This window comes from Lepidochelys kempii, chromosome 7, assembly GCF_965140285.1.
Source record: "Lepidochelys kempii isolate rLepKem1 chromosome 7, rLepKem1.hap1, whole genome shotgun sequence".
NCBI lineage: Eukaryota > Metazoa > Chordata > Testudines > Cheloniidae > Lepidochelys > Lepidochelys kempii.
Genome location: NC_136386.1, coordinates 71911078 through 71927566, shown reverse-complemented (window position 1 = coordinate 71927566; position 16489 = coordinate 71911078). Strand labels below are relative to the sequence as shown.

The 16489-nt window shown below is 43.0% G+C and overlaps 1 protein-coding gene and 1 long non-coding RNA gene across 5 annotated transcripts in view; both read left to right on the top strand.

Moving 5' to 3' along the window:
- OGDHL (oxoglutarate dehydrogenase L) overlaps window positions 1-10399 on the top strand; it is a 109578-nt gene extending 99179 nt beyond the window's left edge. For all 4 annotated transcript variants that reach the window (XM_073353298.1, XM_073353299.2, XM_073353297.2 and 1 more), the window contains 5 exons: window positions 3027-3152; window positions 4530-4602; window positions 8045-8208; window positions 8983-9137; window positions 10197-10399. In XM_073353298.1, coding sequence (XP_073209399.1) covers window positions 3027-3152; window positions 4530-4602; window positions 8045-8208; window positions 8983-9137; window positions 10197-10320 — 642 coding nt within the window. In that variant the 3' untranslated portion in view covers window positions 10321-10399. The remainder of the gene's footprint in view (window positions 1-3026; window positions 3153-4529; window positions 4603-8044; window positions 8209-8982; window positions 9138-10196) is intronic.
- A 4150-nt stretch (window positions 10400-14549) lies between these two features.
- Window positions 14550-16489, top strand: part of LOC140914746 (uncharacterized) — a 120165-nt gene continuing 118225 nt past the window's right edge. The window contains exon 1 of the long non-coding RNA XR_012159972.2: window positions 14550-15559. This is a non-coding gene — a long non-coding RNA (uncharacterized LOC140914746). The remainder of the gene's footprint in view (window positions 15560-16489) is intronic.

Here is a 16489-nt window from a genome sequence, read left to right as displayed (position 1 = left end):
GAAAAGATATGTTCCTATAACCACCCTCCTCAAGGCTCCCTCATAGTCACTGTGACTTATGAAAAAGAGAGTTGGGGACCCTTTCTCTGAAAGGGAAAGAAGCAAAAAAGCTAGGTCTGTTCAGCAGGGAACTTTATTCCACAGGAGGTTTACAGCTTAATGTTGCAAACCAGCAACACTGGGTCGCTACAATTTCAGCTGGTGGGATAATGTCCTGAAGTTCAAAGACAAGCTTCCTGAAAGCAGAAGTTCACTGTTACAGTGGAGGAGGACAAATTAGTTGCCAGAACAGCATTGCAAGCATGTCTGGATGCAACAAACCACATGGATTGAGCTATGCCTTCCTCCATCACTATGCATTGTGCATCTGGCTGCAGTCATCAGGTCTTCCCATGGAGGTGCAACAAACCATTCAAGACCTCCCATATGAAGGCCCCTTTCTGTTTTCTGATAAGACAGATGAGGGGCTTCGTAGCCTTAAGGACTGAAGAGTGACCCTTAAGTCTCTGAAGATTTATACACCAATAGCAAAAAGAAAGCTGTTACACTGACAGCAGTCTCAGAGGTTTCAGCTCTTCCTGCCATGTGCCCAGGACACAGAAAAAAGTGGAACAGAAGTTACCACATGTCCTCCTCCTCCCACCTCTTCTGCAGCTGACAGTTCTAGGCAAACTGGGTCCTCTAAGCATTCGTTTTGACCTGTTGGTGGAGAGCAGTCTACTACCTACCAGAGTGCCATCTTTCCCCACCCCAATTTTTGCCAACTACTTATCCCATTGTGAGCTTTAGTAACCGAGCCTCCCTATGCAATTTTCTTTAGGGATAAGGTTTTCCTCTGACTTCACCGTAAATTCCTGTCTAAAGTGGCTTCTGATTTTCCTATTAACCAAATAGTTTATTTACACTCTTTCTTTCCAAAGCCCTATTTGAGTAAAGGGGAAGAAAACTCCATACTCTAGATATTAGAAGAGCTTTGGCTTTTTACCTGGATAGGACTAGACCATTCAGATCTTCGTCATGGTTTCAGACAGAACGAAGGACCACCCACTATCCACCCAGAGGATCTCTGCCTGGATTTCCAGCTGTATTAGTGTGCTATTGACTGATGGATATCGACTCTCCACATCAAGTGGCGGCTCACTCAATCAGATTGCAGGCAGCTTCTGTAGCCTTTCTGGCTTGTGTACCAATGCTGGGCATTTGTAGGGTGGCAACCTGGTCACTGCTCCATACGTTTGCCTCTCACTGTGCCATCTCTCATCAATCTAGAGATGATGCCAGATTTGGAGAGGTGGTCCTACAATCCCTGTTCAAGTAGACTCCGAGCCCACATAGAGCTCAAATGGCTTGTGAGTACCGACAGTGGAATGGACATGTGCTATCACATGAAGAAGAAAAAATGGTTACCAGCCTTTCTGTAACTATTGTTCTTTGGAAACGTGTTACATATGGGCATTCCATTACCCACCCTCCTTCCTGATAGGAAGGAACTGAGGGGGGTCAGGGCAGCAAAGTCCTTGATACCTCTGTGCAGTGGTGCAGGGCACCATAGGGTGCTGACAGTGCTCCAGCAGATACTGTTGAGAGGAAAATCTCCAACAACTGTGCATGAGGCGCGCACATACCTGCAGTGGAATAGACATGTGCAATGCATTTTGAAGAACAGCAGTTACAGAAAGGTAGGTAACTTTTTTTCCAGTGCTCAGCCCCACTCGTGCTGGGAGCAGCAGTTATAGGGAAAGTCTGGCTTTGCCATTGTGGCCCTAGGGTAGAGCATGCTCAGTCACTATGTGGGGATGGTGCATATGCAGTCTGGTCAGATAAGGAGCTGTGAGGGAATGGAGCACACTCAGTGAGGATGGAATCGTCTGACATTCTGGCTGCTAAATTCTAAGACAAGCATGTATAAACTGTTATTTTTTTTCAAAAGCTTGTATCTTGACATATTTGGCAGATTTTTACAGGACTAGCATCCCTTAAACAAAGGCCACTCTCCTACCAAATATGAAGTCCCCGCCCCACAGCATACGGGCATTTGAGCTGTTCAAAGGAAAGGTTGTCAGCATTTTTAGCATGGGGAAAACATTTTCCCCTAGTTTCTTTCTCAGGAATGGCTCAACCGTTACGGCTGAACTTAAAATACATAAATAACTCAATCAGTCTGAGGAAGACGCCCAGCACGGAAACATTTAGCACAAACTGCTAAAGTTTGGCAAAATTCTAAACAACTGAAACTAGGGTCTTATAAAAAGTTATGGGAAACCTTAATAATAGATGGCACTTTCAGCTGCACCTATAATAATAAGATGTTTTTGTATGGGTTAGCTGTGTGCACAATTGGTAGATGTAATAAGCTGACTAGTAACAATCTTCATGATCACAGTTCATCTCCTGCCTACACGTTGTTTGCAGATATCTGTTGGCATCATGGTAGACTCGAGTGTATAAAAACCTACCTCTTTCTGTTAGAATAATCATATGCATTATTTGTAACAATAATAGGTACAACATTTTCAGATCCAAGTGTGATTTTGTTTTCCTACTTGACTTTCTCTTTAAAGATACATTTTGAGGTGAAGTAAAGCTTGGGAGAAAGTTTGACTTGAGAAAGAGATGAGATTGAGTTGCTGGGGCACTTATCTCTATACAACAAAACATTGACAAAAGACATGTACTGATGAGGTTCAGGAAAGGGAACTATAGGGAGCAGGAAATGGGAGCATGCTGGTTTTCTTGCCTTTAGGGTTGTGTGTACATAGTGATTATGATCCAAAACCTGCTGAGCTCTTGATCAAATAAGTGTGGGAGACAAACCTTGAAGTTCAAGAATGGAGCATCTGCAGTTTTACTCACTGGTAGTGGTAAGTGCATCCAAGGTTACTTATAGTTCCTTTCTTGTGCACCAAAATGCATAACATATTGGAGCCTAAAAAAGTTAATGGGGGGGCAGAGTTGGGAGGAAGAGAAAGGAGTTGGGAGGAAGAGAAAGGAGGCAGATTTTCTGATGCCTTTAATGTCTTTATTAGGAGTTCAGTGCAGACTTTGAAGTTTCCCAGCTCTATGAATGCAACTGGATTGTGGTGAATTGTTCAACTCCAGCCAATTACTTTCATGTCCTCAGAAGACAGATCTTGCTGCCATTCAGAAAACCAGTAACTACTTAATTGATATTGTTGTCTAATTATAATACTAAACCACTTGCATGCATTGTTTTGTTTGTATATAACATCTGACAGAATGGAAGATGTATGCATTTTAGTATTTCTCCATGAAACTCAAGTTGGAGACTGAGGACCTGATTAATGAAATCTCAGCTTTGCTTTCTAGAATTGTACGGCCTGGGTTTCAGCCTAGCTTCCTTTTGTCCAAGCAGATACCCACCTACATGCTTTTTTTTTAAGCACTAATGCCTGGGTGTTGCTCAAATGGGTTTTATAAATTCTGTCACCTGCGGACATAGGTACAAGTGCTTGAAAAGTGCATGTGTGTGTTTGTGCACAAAAGGAGGACACCTTCTGCAAAACAGGCTCTTCTTAGCCTTATCTACAATGATTTTTGTCACTCTTGCAGACACTTAGAGCAAACGTGCTGCTCTGATGTAAATCATGACTTGCTCTGGTGCAGGTTAGTCCACATTTCAATTGGGGTAAACTGTATACTATGTCACAATTCATATCTTTGCATTGCATCTGCATTAGGGATTTGCTTTGGTATAGCTATACTGGTCACTAAAACCACAATGTAGACAAGGCATTAAAGATGAAGTCGAACCTGATCTCTGTATAATTAAGTTGTGGTGCCCTTTTGGTCCAGTTGACAAAGGGCTTGTCTCTAAGCATTCATTCAGTTTGAGATTCTCATCCTCTCTATCTCAGGTTTAAGGCCAAGTTAGCACACCTCTAATTACTTCTCCACTGTGGGAAGATTTGTGCTAAGAATGAGACCCTTTCCAAGGGCAATTGCCTTGAGTTACATCAGATTCTAGTGTGACTTAAGCTTTGTTCGATGCCATCCCATTAACACTGAATAGCACAAGTGTTTTTAAGGAACCTCAGTGCAAGTTTCTGAAGCAATTTGGATTCTATACAATTTGAAGCCTAAAATTCACTAGTTGGATGTTTATCATTAAACAAAAGCGCAAGAGGTTTTTCTGATGGTTCTCTACCTTAGTCCAGCTCAAAAATTTATAATTCACACTAATTTTTTGTGTCCTCAGAGGGCAATAGTTATGTAGGCTGGGACTTTCAAAGGACCCTATGGAGTTAGGGAAATTCAGTTGGAGTTGGGTGCCTAGTTGCTCTGGGACTTTTTGAAAATCCCAGCCTTAGAGATTCCTAGCGCCTAATCAGTGTCAAAGAATATGGATTTTTTCCATTGTTTAGTTTATTCCCAAACCCAGTCCATTAAGAATCTGTGATAGAGTACCACATGCAGTATCCATTTGTGTGTCAAGAAGAATAATGTGTATGTACAGCAGGCAGTGGATCAAGCAGCAGCTTCTGAGAGTTATAACAATCTGTATTTTACAGCTTATTATCTTTACACCCAAGTCGCTGCTGAGACATCCTGAAGCTAAATCCAGTTTTGACGAAATGGTATCTGGTAAGTCAAGTTACAAATGTTGTGAACTCACAAGCATCTGTATGCAGTCAGCGTGCCAAACTATGTATTCAGAATGCTGAGTATCCAGTCCAGAGAGAGAGCTGACTTCACCTTGAGGAGCTCGCATGCATCTCTCATTGACTGATTTCCCTAGGAGTTGCCGTGTGCCAGGGTGGGAGAGATCTGGCCTGGATTTTGAAATGTAATTCCTATGTCAAAATAATCTGTATCCAAATAAGGATAGTTCTTAGACTTCAGTTTCAGTATATAGTGGCATATCTCATGGCCAGTTGCTCTCTTAATGGGAGGGTTGGATGCGGGGTGGCATTCATCTCTCTGCAGGGATCTTCCCATCCTCCTAGGTTTGTAGGGATCCATCTTCATCATTTGTCTTCATTTAAAAAATGTTCTTTGTACTGCTTTTGACAACTCCATGGTTTTAAATCATTCCCCCTTGCTTCCCTTTCCAGGAGTGGTTCTGGTTCCACTGACTTGTCACTTCCTTCCACTCCCAGTTCTGGGCCTGCCTTATCCCACTGCTAACCTAAAGCAAGATCCTAGCCAGTAAAAGTGAGGCTTTAAGTCAGTGATTGGCAGTCTGAAGCTTTGCTCTTTGTGCTGGACAGCACCAGGAGGCAGTGGCGGCAAGCCCACCATCTCCATGCAACCAGGAAAAAAGGAAAGGGGGTGTGAATTTGCCACCCAATGTGGCACATGCAGGGAGAGGCGCAGAATAGCTGAGTGATCAGAAAGCGTAAACAAACAAGCAGGGCCCTCTGCCTAAAGCTGAGTCGTTGGACACACTGGTAGTATTCTAGCATTGTGTTTAAAGGAAAAATTATTGGTCAGATTTTCATCTCCTTAGACCTTAGGTTTGTAACCTTTGTGTCATTTGCACCATCCTCCACAGTAATTAATGAAGCAATTGTTGCCATTAAGTATTTGCTTGGTTTCAACTTTGTTCCATTCTCCTCTTCTTGAGGAGATTGTCACTAGGAAAAGACAGTGTGTCCTTTGTATGAATGCAGTGCCGATCATCAAAGGGATTTTCCTGGATTTGATTGTGTTGTAGCCCATAGAATTAGTCAGTCTGGAAACCTCACACTAATGAAATTCGGGATTCATTAATAATTTTGGTCTGGTTCCCTTATATGCTGTCCACTCTTAATTTATTTCCTGGGTTCCCCATCGATTTTACATTAGCCCACAATAGTGGCCAAAGCCGGTAATTGCTAATTCAGATGTACTTGTTTTACTGCTGTAGATGACTTTCTTTTATATCTGTGAAGGCTGAGGAGTCTAACTCCAGCTGACCCAATAAAGCACTGATTCTGAGTAGTCTTTAATGATGAACTCTGGTTCTCAGTCAGACTGGATAATTCTGACATAAATCAGTTTTTCTTTCATGCATTTATGCCTGTTTTGCTCCCTAAGATGAATGACACATTTATTCTCCTGATAAGTGGGTGTGTTGTGTTGGTTCAGACTTGGAGGTCATGCTGCTATTTGCAACCTCACAGTTGGCTGATTAAAACTATTTCTATATCAATCATAGAAGCGAGCGATGGATGAGACCTATTAGACCATCTAGAATTACTCCCTATTGTATATTCTAGTTTTATGTGGCCCAAGCAAAAGGGCTTGTACCTATTCTCTTGGGAGATTGTTCCACAGGGAAAATGCATCCCACTGTCAGGAAGTCCTTTGTGATAAGCAGCCTAAATTGTATCCCAGTACTCAAAGCTGTATGCCCAAGTACTGTACTAATTCTTCTTTTGGGATAATTCTGTTTTAATGTCTCAAACAGAAGGTCGTGATCACACAATACAACAAAGACGCTAGTTATGTAAAAAGAAAAGGAGGACTTGTGGCACCTTAAAGACTAACCAATTTATTTGAGCATAAGCTTTTGTGAGCTACAGCTCACTTCATCGGATACAGACTAACACGGCTGCTACTCTGAAGCTAGTTATGTACTTGCTTACATAATAGAAGCTCCATTATAACCATCTGTTCTGGCTATTTGAAGGTTTTTGCTGGTGCACAGCCTTGTAATATATACAAACACACATTTTTAAAAACCTATTGTACTGGAATGAAAAGTAAATTTTCAGCATATACCAAGCATTCTTGCAGACTTTCTAGAAGTATTTACTTAATTCTGTAGCTAAGATTATTTTGGAAATAAGATTTTTTTTTTTAAGGTGGCATGTTTAATTGTTAAAAATGCACCTAGGTCAGCTATGCGGTGCTATTAAACCAGCTCCTCAACACCAAAAATACAGGTTATAAATAGGTGATGTATGAGACAGACTAATAATATCCGGTAATATCCTGGACAAACCTTATTGAATTGAGTTAAACCTTATTAAATTGAGTTTTTAATATCTTTGGAGTGCATTACTTTAAAAATGCAATCATCTGTGTGTAATTGAGGGACTGTGGATACTTCCATTGGAAGGGTAAATAGGAAAATAGCAGGAGGTGATTAGGTAAATTCACTCATGTTGTAACATCCCCCAGAGAAATTCCATCCCCTTGAGAGGCCTGTGTATGCTAATTCAAACTGGATTCTCTAGGGACCAACAGACAAAGAGAGGATTTTTGATAAATAGCTGGTTTTAAACTGGTTCAAAGCCTTCTTTCTGGTCCAACAAATGGACAGGAAGAACCCCTGGTCCAAGGTGAGCCTCAATTCTTAGGGAAGGGTTGGAAGGACTTGTCACCAACCAGAACCTTTATCAGAGTGAGAGGGTAATCTCAGGTAATCTTATTAGCATGTGTGTAGGTTCTGTTGTTTTTCTGAAGTGCTTTTACCTCAAGAATAAAATAGGCTTGCATAGAAAGAGCTGTGTGGTATCTGTAACTGGGGGCAGTCAGACTGTTAACTGTCTCTGAAGAGAAAGCAAGCAGAGGTGCTTGGGTAGCCTGTCTTTCCTGGGAATAACACAGTGAAGACAGGGAACTGTGCAGCCTGGAAATACCCTTATCAGAAGGGGGTGAGATGAGGGTCTCCACCCAAGGAAGGCAAGGGCTGGGGAGCTGGAAGCACGAGAGTGGGTGCCCTTGCTGGACCACTGAGGGGAAATACAGGTGCAGTTTCCCTGAACTGTGATAATGTGAGCCTAGTACCTGGCATGACAAGAAAGATACCAGTCTTGAAGTCGTCCGTCCCATTAAGTTGTGAAGACTTGTTTATCAGAAACCCTTTAATGCACTCCCTCTTTGAACTGGATGGTATTTAAATAACCTATGTCAAAATCTGGAGTCTCAAAAGATCTAGGAATATAGAGGATGGGGTGATACAGTCTCTTGGGTACAGAGCACTGTGACAACTACTCTGTGGATCACCCAAGATAGGGCCGGCCTCAGTAGAATTTCTTGACTGAATGTGACCATCACTAGAAGAATGCATTTTTATTTTAATTTTTGGTATGACTAGGTACCAGTTTCAGGCGTGTGATTCCTGAGGATGGGTCTGCAGCGCACACACCGAATGAGGTTAAGCGGGTGATTTTCTGCACAGGGAAGGTGTACTATGATCTCATTAGAGAGAGAAAGAATCAAGATTTGGAGAAACAAGTGGCTATAACTAGGCTGGAGCAGGTGAGTGCCCTGAACCTATTGAAAACTCAGACTTTGGGAAGAATCTCAGCCAAGGATTGTGACTGAGCCAACTTTTAAATCATTAGCAGTTGCAAGACATGATGATAGTGATCATACCTATCATTTGTATTGCATGTTTTATCTTCCAAGACATCAACTAATCCTCACAAGCTCCTTGTGAGCTAGGGAAGGACTAGTTTTCCTATCTTTATTGTAGTGATAATGAGACCAGCAAGGTTAAATGCCTTGGCTGTATAGCAAATCAGTGGTAGCAGAGCCAGGATTAGAATTTGGTAGCTTCTGGTTCCTAGCCCCATGCTCAGTTTGCTAGATCAAAGTGTGTCTTGAAAATGGTCATGTTTGCCAAGAATGACTAAATAGTACAGTTCTCCAGTTTTCCCAAAGCATCGTTGGCAAAGGATTAAGTGCTACAGAAGACATTTTCCCTGAAGCCCTGTGCATAACAACTGTACTCCAGAGTAGCAGAAAAGTGTGCTTTTATACTTCTTGTTACCAATGGTAGTGAGTACTGTGACGTTGCAGAATGTGGTTATTTGTCTGTTAAATTTAATTTTTACATTGTAGTTACTTATATTTACTCTGTTAGAATGAAGTGCAATAATTTACAAGAACATACAGGTACTAGGTAGCTTAGTAGTAAATGGATAGTAACAATTGCAGTGCCCAATATTTGCCATGGACAACCTTGCTTTGTGATATCTGTCCATGTAAAAGAACGCATTGCCATTTGTTTTCAGTGTATTATCTCTTTAGATCTCTCCATTCCCCTTTGATCTGGTAAAGGAAGAGCTTGAGAAATATCCTGGAGCTGACTTAGTGTGGTGTCAGGAAGAGCACAAGAACATTGGCTACTATGACTATGTCAAACCTCGTTTCCGCACCATTGTGAATCACACTCGGCCCATATGGTATGAGACTGACTTCCATGTTTCCTTTGCATCACGGGCATGATTTGCCTTCCAGGCTTGATACTGGTTTGTTGCTTTGGGATGGGGTGATGCATGTATGGAAAAATCAAACTCTACACACCTTGAAAGGTCTGAGTTTTGAGGCTTCCATCTCCCTCCTTCTTCTGTTTCAACCTGGTCTTTATGGCCCCAGTGTGTGGTCCACACCGAACTCCCTTGCTCTGGTTGGTCTGCACCTGCATTGCTTACCTACTATGGTGGGTCAGTACATAAACAGTACAGCAGTACATTCTAACCATCTCTGCTATCCTAAATCGTGAGAGCCTGGTGATCATCCCAAACCAGAGTCTCTAACAGGTGAATTCATTTTTAGTTAAATAAAAATCCAAAGCAATTTATCAAGCCAACACTCTTCACCACTGTCTATATCGTTTGGCCCTATCACACTTTCATGCCTTATATTTTATCTTTTGTACTTCTGAATGGGCTACTTTTCCCTTCTAAAAATCCCATTTCAAATTGTGCTTCTCTGGAGGAAACAACCATTGAATGGAACAATATCTAAGCCACTAAGCTCCCTTCACGGTTATTTTTCCAGCCTGTTTGCTCCTATATCACTGTAGGGAGATTGGTGCAAGAATGATCAGATTCTGGTCCCTACCTCGCCAATAGCAGCCTATCTAATTAGTGAAAGCCACCCCTTCCTCCACTCACATAGACCCAGACTTCAAATAGATCTGTTGGGCCAGGTCTTCAGCTGATGACATTGTCATAGCTTTGTTGAAGCCAGTGGAACCTATGCTGATATACACCAGCTGACCTTCTGCTCTGTAACCAGAAACCTGCAATATCCAGTGGAGCTAGAACTGGAGGCATGAGAGCAAGTCTCTCATGGACAAAAGACAGGAGAGTTTTCTTGTCTTATACTTACGTGTTGTCTAAAGCTGCTGTTTAGCAGTGTATTCTGTCTACATTACATGTACGCATCCGTGTTAGTTTTATTGTTCTATCTCTTCTCTCCTCGCTGTTGTCTACCCAATTGTCTCTTCTGTTACAAAGGTATGTTGGCCGAGAACCAGCTGCTGCTCCCGCCACAGGTAACAAGAATGCTCACCTGGTGTCGCTCAGGAGATTTCTGGACACAGTTTTCAACCTGGAGGCCTTTGAAGGAAAGATGTTCTGACTCTGAGACACGATCTCCATGCAGAATTGTTATAAAACAGCACTTCCAAAGGAGTAAATAAAAGCACATGGGAAAACTATTGAGGATTTTGGTTTTTGGCTTTCTAAGAAAATAGGTTGTGAGTAGATCTTCCCCTCTAAAGCACTGTAGGCAAACTGGGGAATGAATGAAGGAATAAAGCCTTTATAAATGTCTGTAAAAGGTAACTCCAGGTATAGGGCTGCTCTGAGGTTAATAAGGCCAAAACAATGGAAAAAATTAAAGGGGTGAGGAGTTAGGGGAAAGTATATTAGTCTCCTGGAGTCACAGGACACCCAGTTCCCACCTTAAGTTGAATTGAAGCAATTTCTTTTCTAGACAACATAGTTAATTGACCAACTCTACATAGCTATTGGAGGCACTAACAGTGTGCTTGGCACTTGGGAGACATGATCCCCGATCTAAAGAGTTACAGTCTCAGTAGACAGAAGGCCATTCAGACAGGAAATGCCCTACCTGGCCAGCAGATTGCTTCCATCATAGAGCATGGCGGGTTTGGTATGTATAGTGACAGAGCCGTGGTAGCATTGCTCTGGTGGGACAATGTTGAAATGATCTGTGGAAGAAATGAGTTTCAGAGCTCTGAATGAAGAGGGAGAAATGAGGACGTTTCAGACTCACGGAGCAGGATGAAAAACCAAGGACAAGCCTGGGAGCAGAAGGAAATAGGCAGAAAGGGTTGAGTGAAGGAAATAAGAATAGATGGAGAGGAAAGGTGGGCTTGGGGCTAAGCTGCTGGACTGGCGTTTAGAAATGTGTGGTTCAGTTCTCTGCTCTGCTACATACTATTTGTGTGACCTTGGGCCAAGTCACATACTATTCTGCACCTCAGTTTCTCTTCTGTAAAATGGGAATAATGTCTCCCACTTTTTGTCTGTCTTGGCTACTTAGACTGTGAGCCCTTTGGGGCAGGAGCTGTCTCTTTCCATGTATATCTATGTGCCTAGCACAATGGGACTTAATCTCTGTTGGGGTTGGTAAGCATTGCTGTAGTAGATGATACATAATTAGCACAGGGATGTGGCCACAGGTGGAGTCATGCAGAGTCTTGAAGCTGAGGACAAGAAGCCTGAACATGGTGACAAGAGGAAGCAATTGGAGGGGAATGATATGATCCTAGCAGCACACAAGGAAGATGATTTTAGCAGTGGCCATTTGGATACATTGGAGGGTGGTGAGGAGGGGCAAAGCAAAGCCATAGAGGGAAGGTTGCCATTGCTGTCACCTGTGTTAGCTGTAGCAATTGGCTTAGGTATGGGTTTGTTTATTTTTTTTTTTTTAAAGATGATGTAGAGAGAGAACCAGCTAGATTTTGGTGATGGCCTCTGGAGAGAGAGGTCTACATTTGACTCCAAGGTTCTGTGCCTTGGAGGATGGGGGTGCCCTTTACAGCAGTGAAGCAGGAAGAAAGCGGGGAAAGGGTTTAGGAAGAAAGATAAGCTCAATTTTTCTGTATTAAATTGGGGCTGATTAGACTGGATAAAACAGAAGAGGTCAGGGATGGGGGAGGTAGATTTGGGAGTCACTGCTGTAGAATTGAAGCTTTGGGATTACGAGTATGAGAGGTAGATGTGGGACATAACGGGACCAGGAACAGAACCTTGAGGAATGCTAGCAGTAGGAGAAGAGAGTCAGCACAAAGGGACAATTGACAGAGCAGCTGGAGAGACATGAGAGCGCACAGGATGGTAAGGGACTTTAAAGGAAATCGGCTGGTTATGCATGGATCCATTTCCGCTCCTGTGGTGGCCCACAATTTGAAGCATCATGGCAGAGAAAATAGTACAGAGTCTTGCTATGCAGGTTCTCTGCTTCTAGACAAGCTCATTCTTCCATTTTACTGCCAGAATGTGGCTTTTTTATCTCCTAGGTGCTTTCATGCCCATTTGGGGTAAGGGGAACAAAGATTTGGCCCTTTATTCACTTTTGATGGAAAGTCAGTTTTCTCTGTATGGTTCCCTATTCTGTGCAATGCTAAGTCTCCAGGCTGATTCTCTTCACTTTTGCTGGAGTAACTGTTGACAGCAGTGGAGTTACTCTTCATTTATACTGATATGAGAAGGGAATTGGGCCTCTTGTTTTTTGAGGTTTGGTGGTTTTGCTGTTGCTCGCTGCCCCAAGGCCTTTGAGTTTTTATTGACTTGTAATTGTTTCATTTTCTTAACTGCCTCCTCAGATACTGACTTCCTTGGAATCTGAAATATGGATGTAAAAACTAGCCATTTCCAACAGCCAGGCTGATCTTCTCTTAAAACAGCTCATATACAGCATGATTTCAGGCTTAGAGGAATAGAAGCTGAGATGATGTGATTGAAACATGCTGCCAGGTAGAACCTTGTGTTTTTGAGGTGTGTGATTCTTCTAGGTTTCTGTAGGTACCTGAAATCATTACAAATACCCAAGAGTGAAAACTGGGGCTGTACAAAATGCTTGCAGTGAAGTTTGAAAACAGTGGTGACAATTTGATTGTGGAAACGGTCCAGTTAGTCAAAACCTTCAAAAATTTCATTGTTACCTTGAAAACAGGATCTTTTTTTTCCTTGCAGACAACATTTTTAACTTGATTCAACTTGCAAATGGAGTTACATGCTACTGTTAGCACATTATGCAGTTTAAGCAGGAGCTCATGTTCATACAAAAAATAGTCCCTGTTTTCTGATAAATAATCCAGTTTTGAAATTCAAAATAGTATTCAGATAAAGATGCACTTCATATCCCAACATGACATTGCAAAAAAAAAAGTTTTTTTTTAGAGCCTTGTGGAAAAAACATTTTGAAGGCACAGAATCACATGCGAATCACAGTGAAATAACAAAAATGTTGACCAGCAACTTGGCAAAATAATTGCATGTGGCTCTAATTAGAAGGTGCAAAGAATGTTACCCATCCTAATTTTACTTTGTATGCTTCAGAGTTTCACTTTTGCATTTCAAGCTGGACTGACTCTTTCCTGACCCCTCTTTTAAACCTGGATGAATGAAAGAGGGCATTGAAGAGGTGAAGGGAGGGCGGAATCCGAGCAGGGAGGAGGTGTGTGGAAGCTATAGGTGAGAGAGAAGATACTTCTGAACACTTAATTAACCTGTAAGGCACTCATTAGTGCAATATAGATAGCTCAGAAGGAAAAACAATGTACATTAATTTTAGATATTTGACCCCTCTGTTTTGTCTCATTCTCCTGGTAGTAATAAGCTCCTGCTGCTTCTGCTGTCATAGGCACCTCTTGTGCCAAAGAAAGGAAAACATGCTGTCTTTAGAAGACCTTGTTAGGGCCAGGGGACCAACCACTTGTTGATAGAGCCAGCCTGGCAGGCCAGAGTCAAACCCTGGGGAGCACCTCTGGGGAAATAGTGGCTAATTTTACCACAGAGACCCTGCTTGTTAAACCATCTGCCAGAGTGCTACTGAAAAGACATTTGATCCCTGCTTTATGTCTTGCCCCTTCTCCTGTTCTCTCCTTTGGTCTTCAAAGTGGGGTGTGCGCACCGCAGGGGGTGCGCAAGGTAATCGATTCAGGGGCGCAGCAGGAGGAGGGCCGCCGGAGCAACAGGGCAGCGCGGCAGGAGGAGCACCGCCGGGCGGGCGGCCCTGAGTCCTCCGGCCCGTGGAGGAGCAGCCCTGAGTCCACGGGCCCGTAAAGAAGCGGCACTTTGCCCTTCAAAGCCGGCCGGAGAGAAGCGGCGCTTTGAACGGGAAAGCGCCGCTTCTCTCCGGCCGCTGGCTGCGCGGCTGCCCCGGCTCCTCCTGAGTCCTCTGGCCTGTGCTCGCAGGGCCGCATTCCGAGAGGGGCTTTAGAGCTGCAGGCCGGGGCCCCCTTAGCCCAGGGTCCTAAAGCCCCGGCGTTCCGGGTGGCCTTGCCTGTGCGGGGGGGGGCAGCTCCCAGAATCGTGGCCCTGGGGGTGGTGCTGCGCTGCACCAAACAGGAGCTGCCCCAGGTAAGTGCTCTGCACCTCCCGCCTGCCCCAGCCCTGAGCCTCCTCCCACACCCCCACCCTGAGCCTCCTCCCGCACCCTAACTCCCTTCCAGACCCCGCACCCCACCCTGAGCACCAGCTGTATCAAAGTGTTAAACCAAGATTTTCAAAAATAAATAAAATAAAATAAAAAAAAAATTTTAAATAGTTTGTCATCTTTATCATCATTTTTTAATTTCTATTTTTTGTGTATGTTTTATAATTTACATAATATATGAGTACAGTATATAATTTATGCATATATGGGGGGGGGTGCTCAAAAAAAATTTACTGATAGGGGTGCGCGATTAAAAATGTTTGGAGACCACTGTCCTAGAGCATAGGATTTAGTGGTATCAGAAGCCTGGCTTCCTCTACTTTTATTTCCTGCCCTGGGCCAGCAGCTCTGAGTGGGTTATCTGGAGCAGGCAGACTAACCTCAGGTGAGCTTGTTTCACATGCAGGATTTTTTAATGAAAGCTGCTGATCTCCCTAGGAACACCACAACTCCTCCTCTTCTCTGGCAACAAGGCTGGCTTGTCCCTCTGGTGGACTCTAGCTGTTCTCTTCCAGCCCTAAAGGTCTTGCAGTGGCAGTGAATCTTCCCTTCCTTGGGCCACGTGCAGTCCTCTCCTCCTGCAGGTGCAGACAGCTGCAAGATCACCACAGTAAGCTGTGCAGGGTAGGAGGCCACAGGCTGTATGGGGTATTTCACAGCTGCTATATATTGGGGAGGAAGCGTGGCCAGTGATTCCACCACATGACTATACCTCCCTGTTGCTGCTACAGTCCAGGGGCTGCAGTGGTAGCAGCTAAGCAGTGATTCAGGAACATCATGTCAAGCCACTGGGAAGCAAGTTGAAGGAATTCTTCCCTCAACCCATCTTGGATTCCCTGCCCAAACTATGCTTACTCAGCCTTTGTGTACTGCAGCGCTGGGGTGTGCTTGGTCTGTGGGCAATAAGGTCTGCCCCTGTGTTGCTGCTGCTGCCATTTGGCCTGTGATGTCACCAGGATTGATGGGCCAGACTTTATCCTACTGTGTTTTCTTAAATAGTTGATTGATGTTTAACTGTCCTTCAGATCTCAAAGTCCATCCTCTCCTCGAAGTGAGCAGTAGCCCGTTAAAACTGAACTTTGCAGCTGAGAGTTTCAGCCAAGAACACAACCAGGACACGAGCTTTCTTCAGCATCACAAACAGGTGTACACCTCCTCCGATCTGTCCCCTCTGCCTGCAAGATAGCAGGTTAGTGGAATGATCCATCTGCCAGAGTAGATGCACAAAGTGATGAGGTGCTCACCTATCCCTGGCATCCAAAACCAAGCTTAGTACATTCAAGAGCCTTAATGGTGTCCCTTTTATATTGGGCTGCATGTCTTGGGTTCTTCTCTCACCTCTGAAACGTAATAGTTGATTCAGTCTTTGAAGTTTAACAATCTTTTTAGATGCTAGGAAATTACTGCAAGTTTAGACCAGTCAAATTTGTCTCCTAGTCATTCCTATAGCTGAGAACATGATTAGTCTTGCATTGGATTGTGGCCACTGACTGTTATTTCAATGCTGTTATAAATGCATATTTCAGTGGCAAGTGGGTGCAGCTAAATAATGGTGGGACTATTTATTGTACTCTGTGTGCCATCTCAGTACAACATGAAATATTTCAGTCTTCATTTCTGTGATAGATGCACGCATGGCTCTGTATTCACAAAAGTAGAAAACAAAATTAACATAGAAATAAAAGTAGTGAATGACAGGTTTCCATTTTCATTGTGTTTCAGATTGTGGCATTCTGTTTTTTTTTAAAAAGAATCCATCCAAGAATGTAAAAAAATATATGTATAAATTCTCTTATGGCTGTTTTTGACAGTTTCTCCTTTGAGGATTGGTATTAGCATCCCATTCATAAAAGTTCTGGCATCTCTCATTTTGTCTGCTTTCTCTGTCTGTTTTCTACCTTAGTGGAGGTCATTTCACTTTAGTAAAAGGGATGGAATTGAGATATTTGATAGGGCAGAAAAAAGTAAAGCAGTAGATGGTTTTGAACAATCTGATTAAAAATAATTGCATGACACTGAGGTTAAAATAAAATATTTACCTAATAAAAAAAAATTAGAGCAGTGTAATGAGTACATTACTTTGTGCCAAATCAAAGCGTATTTATAAACTATCAGAGCC